This window comes from Trachemys scripta, chromosome 1 (genome assembly GCF_013100865.1).
Source record: "Trachemys scripta elegans isolate TJP31775 chromosome 1, CAS_Tse_1.0, whole genome shotgun sequence".
Lineage (NCBI taxonomy): Eukaryota > Metazoa > Chordata > Testudines > Emydidae > Trachemys > Trachemys scripta.
In genome coordinates this window covers 107,779,851-107,788,512 of record NC_048298.1, presented here as the reverse complement: position 1 = coordinate 107,788,512, position 8,662 = coordinate 107,779,851, and the positions used below count along the sequence as shown (strand labels likewise).

General features: G+C 40.7%; 1 protein-coding gene across 10 annotated transcripts in view; it reads right to left on the bottom strand.

Annotated features, from left to right (window-relative positions):
• Positions 1 to 753: 753 nt before the first annotated feature.
• Positions 754 to 8,662, bottom strand: part of ERC1 (ELKS/RAB6-interacting/CAST family member 1) — a 530,185-nt gene continuing 522,276 nt past the window's right edge. For all 10 annotated transcript variants that reach the window (XM_034780724.1, XM_034780799.1, XM_034780743.1 and 7 more), the window contains one exon: positions 754 to 8,061. In XM_034780724.1, the coding sequence (XP_034636615.1) occupies positions 7,924 to 8,061 (138 nt within the window). In that variant the 3' untranslated portion in view covers positions 754 to 7,923. The remainder of the gene's footprint in view (positions 8,062 to 8,662) is intronic.

The following is an 8,662-nucleotide window of genomic DNA, read 5'->3' as shown; positions in this document are numbered from 1 at the left end:
AAAAATGAGGTCAAGTATCAGAGGGGTAGCCATGTTAGTCTGAATCTGTAAAAAGCAACAGAGGGTCCTGTGGCTCCTTTAAGACTAACAGAAGTATTGGGAACATAAGCTTTCAGATGCAAGAAGAAGTGAGGTTCTTACCTACGAAAGCTTATGCTCCCAATACTTCTGTTAGTCTTAAAGGTGCCACAGGACCCTCTGTTGCTTTTTAGAAAAATGAGGATTTCTGAAGGCAGTGATGAAACAGTCATAGGCAGAAATTGCTTGTGCCCACAACATGCTGCTGGAAATAGGACACTCGGTAGAACCTTCTTTTTCCATTCCGCGAGGCCTGGCATAGATTACTTTGTAGGACTTAGTACCATTCTCCTCATGTTGTTGGATATCTGATGCCTTGGGGATAGAGCTTTAGTTTGCACGTGGGATGTGCTTGTGGGCATTTTATTCTATGGGATGATGACTTGTTAGTTTTGCACTAGATGTGCTTTCAGACATGTGACCACATAGGAGATGGCTCTGAAATTGTCTCAATGCAGGGTGTTTGATTGGGATTCAGGCCCTCTCTGGAGCAATTCTTTAAGTCAACTTACTTTGGAAAATATCAAGTGGGAAGGATGGGAGCGACAGAAAGAATAGCTCATTCTGGATACATTCTGCATCCCCAGTAGGAAACAAGAACCCTCCCTAATACAAAATCTGTGGGGAGAAAACATTACACAAGACACAATGGGACTGAAAGAAAGAGACAGCACAGAGTTTTTAAATAATTTTATAATTTCTTGATGAATTTAGTTTGTGAATAAAAAAGAAGAAAAAATGAACAAAAAGTGTTTATAATTATCAAGGCAAAGTTGAATATAACACATTTTCTTTGCAATTTCATTATCCTGTCAGTAACATGACTCCAGCAATAAAACACATACAAGTTGAAGGCAGCGTGCACACTTGCACCACAGACATCAATGTCTCCTGCTGCTGCTTTTCCAAAAGGAACTCAAGTATGCCAGACTCTATATCCAAAGCCAATCTCCTCCTCCACTAAAGTGCAACATGTCTCTTCCAAAGCAAATAAGGGATCCCTGGCTATAGAGCAGGTGTCCCACAAATTTTATTCCTTATGACAATCCACTGGGCTATCCCCAGGAACAATTTGGTAAATCAGAATCTGGTGTACTATCCATCAGTTAGTGAAACAGAGAGAAACAGTAATACTGTTTTAGTGGGTTTGGAGCAGCATGTTGGATCAGCACAGAAATGGTTCCCCTGGCTGTGGTCCCATCTGAGTTATCCTCCTTCAGAAATCTATAAGCACTTTATCAGTATAGCAGCCCCAGGAACTACTGTAACAAATAAATGAATAAATGTTGAGAGAGAATTACTGAACTCAAAACTTAAATTCTCCAAGTCTGTCACAGGAACAGGCCAAATGGAAGTTAATGCTCTTCACAAATACTGAGGTTACTAGATAAAAGGAAAAGTGTTATTACATACACTTCACTAAGACTGAGACCTGATCGGAACCATTGAGAGCGGGGTGAATGGGGAAAAGTAGAGTAAAGGGTCAGCGTCTAATTTATATTTGGCTCGAAATTTAGATTTATAGAGCCAAGCTTTTACAAAGTCCTAGACTAGAGCCTATTAATAGAAATGGTTCCCTGATTTTTATTCTTAACTGAAACAGGTGGTTTTGAACAAATAAACCCAACAGAGCAGGACATGAAAGTGAAAATGGCTATTCAAAAAAGTGAAACTGATTGCCTTAGTTTGCAGTGTCCAAACTAGAAAAAGTGCAAAAAGTAAACAAACAGCATAGTGAAAAATAGAATTGTAAAAAATACATTCATTTAAAATAACTTACGGTGTCACTAACAACACGAGTACAGAAATGTCTGTTTACCAATATGCAGTTTTAAGTTGACAAAGTCTTTTTATATAATCCAATCTTTGAAATAATTGGAGCAGAAAAGGGCTGGAAGCCCTTTGATGCTGCACAAAAGATGCTGGATACAGTTTTAAAAACAGGCACCTGCAACATAAGCATTGCACTATGTGAACTGGTAACTGTAGAAGCCAATATGCATTTGCACATACCCACATAATTTATAGGTGCAGTTCAAGTGCCAATGTCTGAAAATTTGCCCCAAAGCATCCAATCTATTTATATCAATGGGTGATAACCTAAAGGACATGCTGGGCTGATAACTTTACTAGTAAAGTCTAGTTTCTAAAATACTATTTCCCCCTCCCATTTCTATACTCGGTGGTTACTATGTACAGTGTAAAACAGGGGGAGAGGGAACATACAGTATGGGGTTATTTCCTAAGAGGCCAAACTAGTTTTGCTATTACTAGCCTGTTAAAGGCAATTGATTATAATCATGAGTCCACAAATCCTTTTCCTTACAAACCCAGGAGGAGGAGTCAGAGCTTTGCTGTGTCATAACTTGAATTCCTTTTATTTACATTTATTATTATATTTTTAAACACACATCATTTTCAGTTCTACTACTATCGCTTTTTTTTTTAAATCTGACAACAGACACACACTGTTGGTAACTGTCTGAGCCAAAGGACCACACAGACAATATTGACAAGCAGAAAACAAAACAGGAAAAAATACCCTGAAAAAGTCAGGGAAAATACCGATGATAGGATTACAGCACTCGCCACACACACTGGATAAAGTCAGGATTCTTGTGTTTATGCATTTGACACTAAAAACTTTTGAAACAGTTTTCTTTTTTATTTTTTTAAAAAATTGCAGACAGCCATTTTGTTCAGAAGGATCTGTTGTAGCATAGGGTTTCCTCTTCTTGCATGGAAAAAAGCCCCATTAAAAACATTATTTTGTTTTAAAAACTTGACACACATTCTCTGCCATGACCATGTGATTGGCAAAGAGTTTATCTTGTCAGTTCAGCACAGTCCAAAAATTGTTCTTTGCCTGATCCTCCCACCCCACTAGCTTCACTGGGCAGTGTTATTTATCCAGAGCCTTCTGTTTCCGCTGTCTGGGTCAGTGCAGATGCTCAGTTGAGTAGGGGCTTCTTTTTAATCCCAGACATCTTGATTGTACTACTTTCCTTTTTAGTTTAATGAAGTCCTTGTGGAGTATGGACATTGGTGATGTAACAGAACTTTTGCTTTATATTGGAATCAGAGGATTCTTTATCCCACCACCCTTTGTAAGGAAACCCTCATGGCAGTGATTGACAATGGGATGTGTGGGGGCTGCTCCATTTACCCTTTATCAGATATGAGAATTTCCTAACACAAACATTAGCAGCAGCTACGGGTGGGAGCTATAAGGGTGAGGAAAAACAGATACCACTGGGTTTAGAAAACAGGGTGTGTGAGGCGGGGGGTCTATGACATTAGCACTCCTCTGAAGAGAGGTCTCAATTTTTCCCTGGTATAAAATAATAGGAGACACACAGTATCAAAAAATTGCTAGAGGAAGTATTAGTCCAGAAGTACACCTGGAAACGGCACATACAGATTCTTGTATCTCACAACCTTCATCCTCCACCCCCAGGGATTAGCTGAAGTTTGGATTTTTCAAAAAGGGTTTGGCATTTCTTAGGGGAAGATCTAGCCAAAGGTAGTCCACATAAGAGACAATATCACAAGTCTAGAGTTTCACCTGGCATGTAGCTCATCAATTCTTCCTCCAATCACAAATAGTGTCACTGTTTTTGCAATTCTAGTGTTGCAGTGTCAGTTTCATTAGTGTTTTTAAACCACATTTGGTGCAAAGGAAACGATCTTGGATTCTTGATGATCATGACTAGGTGGGGTTTGAGGAGCTCCACTCGTATCTACACTCAAACCCTGGTGACATATCCTGTTTATTCTATTATGGAGAGTTTCTCCAGTTCTTAAACCTCTCAGCTTCTCTGCAAATAAGCACTTGAATAGCTTGAAAGAAAAAAATAATTAAACCAATAAAACCCCATCATAATTTTATAGCAAGCAGAACTCCATTAATGTGACAAGAATAAGTGAGATTCCGCAGCTTCTTTTTGTAAGGTTGTCCTTGGAAACTGGACTCTGGGGCAGGAAAACAGAAAGGGCACATGAATTTGCCAGGAATACTACTGCATTATAGAGCTGTATTTCCTGAGTAACTGGCTTGGTCTCCCTGGAAGTTGAGATGGGGAAATACAAGTTTAAAAGAGCTTTGATAGGTTGAGCAACGGGGTGACTGCACACGTGCATGCGGGGACATCATCCCCCCCACATGTGCATGATATGCCATCTCATGATTGATCCTACGTCACCTAAATCCATGAGTTACCCTAAGGCTAATGGCACGGCACTCCATAAAAGAAAAAATGTTGAGACGGGTCATGTTCAGAATTAATGGCCAGCCATCTCGCCCTGAATCAAGCAGCTCCCAGGGCTATTCAGCATGATATGATCTCTATCTAAGCAGGATAAAGGAGATTATCTGTAACAGTTCACTAGAGATCAAGTCAGATCAAGTCCGTTCCCAGACAAGATCTGGCTCACTCACTTTACTGAGGACTTAGATCAAGGTTCACAGTGGCAGGGCTAGGAGCCCAACAAGACAACAGTAGGTAATGGAAGGAAATGCAGCAAGGCACAATATTTCAGATGGAGAAAAACAGCAAATGTGTTGCTTGAAGATAAAAACCCAAAGTGAGAATTATCCCTGCTTGACAAATCCCTCCAAAGAACATGCTGGGAGCAGTGTAGAGTGCAAACAGTAGGATTTACGTGGCTTTCACTGCACAAACTTTGCACCCACTGTCATGAGACTGACATGCCTTTGTTGAGGCAGTTCCAGTTGTACAGAAGGGCAGCCACATGGTGGCAGCTGAGTTAAAGACCCTAGAAATCCCAGCATTGAAAATCGGGGGTTTCTTGTGATTTATGGGCAGTGCAATAAAAAAGGGAACTGAAGTAATAGCCACAAATGACCACTATTCACTCCCCTCCACTACACAGAAACACTATCAAGGAGCATCTCAGTAAGAGGTTTACGAGTAGGAGTCATTTGAACCATCGATAAGGAAAATTCCACAGCTTCTCACAGAAAGAGGATTATTTTACAGCAGGGAACAAGGACAGCTGGAGATTTGACCATATAAGCTAATGGGACAGTCAGGAAGCGGTGGTGGTGGGAAGATGCTACGATGATGGCTGTGATGGTTTTATAGGCAGCATTAAATTCCTAAAGTGAGTAATTATGGGTGATGAAGAGAAAGCAAGAGGAAGGATTTCAAAACAGTTTCTATCAAAACGTGCTGACTCAAATAATAAGGCCAAAGGAGCGGCTCTGGTATGAGGCATGGCTCAGTGGTATGTACAGTCACTGTCTATATGCCTTCCGGTACATGCTGTTTCACCCTGCAAACAGTCAGGTTCCCATTCCTTTCCCGTTCAGGGACAAAAAAGCATCAGACACTGCCTATCACTGCAATGAGAACTAAAGCTGTATTTCCTGATTTGCAAAGCAACAAAGGCTCAAAACAAATAAATGTGAACATCTTAGGAAACTCAGGAGGGGACACTATTATTTATCCAGTTCCCCCTAAAATGTTCCCTTTTATACCAATGAGAGGAGAAGATTGAATTCCTTTAGGTGGTTGGCTGTTGGCAATGGATGACCCACTACGTCCTTTCATAATGAGAAAGGTAGAATGAGCTTAGACATGGTTTACTTTAAAACTATTCATTATATTTTATGGGAATGCCAGTGAAAAACCTTTTCTTGCTTTGACTTTCAGTACTATTTTCAGATAAGCGCAGGGTGAGTGTAGACTCTCAAGTTTTTGCCAATCATCTTCATATCCAGAGGGGTTAGTCAACCCAAAAATGGAAAAAGAGGTGGAGGAAACTGTTCTGCAGACTTGAAAGACAAGGAAATGGGTTAGCTGACTGGGACTACAGCATTTTGGGCAGTGAATGGGCTCTGTGATGTGGGTTCAGAATTTCATGCGAGGGAGAGGAAATTACACTGCAGGCTCCAAATGGTGAAAGGTCTACTGAGAGTCTGCCCTAAAGGCTTGGATTACGGACATTTAATATCAGATATTTCTAGACTTTGAAAGATCAGTCAGAGCTAGAGCCGAGGAACCAGGAGTCAAGACATTGACTATTGATGCAGACCTGCTGGGAAAGCAGGTGAAGAGCCAGCACTCTCTCCACTATGATACTGGTTTTCAAATCTTTCCACCCTCTTCTTTAATGTAACAAAACTCTGTTTTCTTAACCTGGAATATGAGAGCACCAAAAATTCAAAAGGGGATAATTCCTTTAAGGGGCATGTAGGGTGATGCCAAAAAGTTCTGTCCTGTGAATATTCACAGGTGCTCTTGCAACAAAACCATGTCTTCAACATCAGTGAAAAGTGCATGAAAGAACATTCAGAGTCCTAGCCATGATGAAGATTCTGATTTGCTAATAGAATGACAAGCAGATCAGCTATGTGAGATCACATCACTTAGCAGCAGGGGATTTAGTAAGGTGAGGGGTGGATGGACCTATGATAAGGCCTCATCTACATACAAAAGTTGCAATGGTTGAACTAATGGTATGATTTTAAACCAAATTACTTAAACCACTGGAAAGCATAGTGTACATCAGGAGTTCTCAAACTGGGGGTTGGGACCCATCAGGGGGTCATGAGCTGTCAGCCTCCACCCCCAAACTCCACTTTGCCTCCAGCATTTATAATGGTGTTAAATATATTAAAAAGTGTTTTTAATTTATAAGGGGGGGGGGGAGGGCCCGGACTCAGAGGCTTGCTATGTGAAAGGGGTCACCAGTACAGAAGTTTGAGAACCACTGGTGTAGATACTCCTATTTTGATTTAAGAATGGCTTATTTCAGTTTAGCTTCCATAGATTCTTGAGATAAATCAAAATAAACTTGATTTAAATTGAAGTAAGAGCGTTCACACAGCCTGTTCTACCAGTTTACCTAAATTGGTTTAAAAAAAATCATACTTTTAGTCAAACTGTTGCAACTTTCTCATGTAGACAATGTGTAGGACTTGTCTCCTGGCAATTAGAATTCACAAAAGCTACTGCCTGAAAAATTATCAATAGTAAGAGAGAAAAGTCAAGTCCAGGAGCTGCCCTGCTGCCCAGAGCCTGTTTGAAGGAAGGAAGCTCTCTGTAAACAAGAATTTACAAGATACAGATGAGGTACACTATGATGCAAAATAACTAGGACAGACCAAGAAAGACAACTAAAGAAAACATTCTTCTGAAAAAAGCCATTATCAGTACTTCAGAGCCAATGAACAACAAAAGTGAGGCAAAATAAACAGAAATCACCAATCAGAAATCACCCATATGCCTATCTTGTCCCACAGTTACTGCATGGAAGTGACCAGTAGGACCACATAAGGAAACTTTCCATAAGAAGTCACTAATTTAGAGACAGACAGCAAATCCTGAGATAGCTAGCTGATGCTGACCAGCTCTGAGCCTTGATCAGTGTTCTCAGTTTTATTATTAAGAAATTCAGGCTTTCAGTTTGTATGGGAAAAAAAACAGCAACAAAAGACAAGCGCTCCCCCATTCACTACCTCAAGAAAAAATCATAGCCACTCATGTCCAAAAGCCCTCTTCTTTGTTGACCGGATTCAGCAAGTCTCTGCTTAGATGTATCCAAAAGCCTCAATACCAACAAGAGAAAGTTAGCTGGGAGGCAGATACCAAAATAGAAAGGCAGTGAGAGGATGAATGCAGACACGATTCAGTAAGCATAGACTGGAAGAACCAAGATAGCATGTAATTTATAAAGTTTTCCTTTCTTTCTTTGTAAAAGGTGCACCAAAATTTCCTGTTCCCTTGTCCTTCTTTCACAATTCTTTCCATTCTAATGACTTCTTGGACAGACTGGGCTTGGTCACTGGGTGTGCTGCTCTGTTCGGGCTAGCAGCTGAGGTCATGACGACTCCTCAAGTGCGTTGACGACTTGCTCCAGAATGTCAGGGCAGTGATCTGCTATCTGCTGTAGGATGGCATTGGCAAACTCCTGCAGCTCAGCACTGTCCCTCTCACCCTTTTCTAACTCACCATGAAGCTGCAAGACAAAAATAAAAATCACATTTTAGACCATCAATTATTATTATTTGTATTTTGATAGCGCCTAAGGACCCCTTCATAGTTGGCATTATAAGGAAATTGTATAAATGCAGTCCTTGCCTCAGAGACCTCACAATCTGGGTTTGAACATCAGCTTTAGAGAGGAAGCCAGCAGCAGTGTAACATTCTGGGAACTACTAGCATTGATATTTTTCTCTGGTTACATCTCCACAGGCTTGTTAGAGCCCTGAGGAGCCTGAGCTTTCCACACCCTGCTTTATGCTTTTTACCCTAGACGACGACTAGCATTGTGATGCACCCATCTTGTCTACAGGGAAACAGACTAGAATAGGTATTGGGCAATATCTCCCTGTATCCCCTTGTGTGGATACACTATTTCAGAATAAAAGTCACTTCAGAATAAGTACTATGATTTGTGAGCGCAGTAATTATTCTGGAATAAAGTGATTTTTGTTCTGGAATAGTGTCCACACAGGGAGCTATCAGGGAACAGCTTATTCTACAACAGCTATTACAGTAAATTTCCCCATGTAGATAAGCCCTTAGGTCAATATGAGAGCCAGTTAACCCATCCTCTG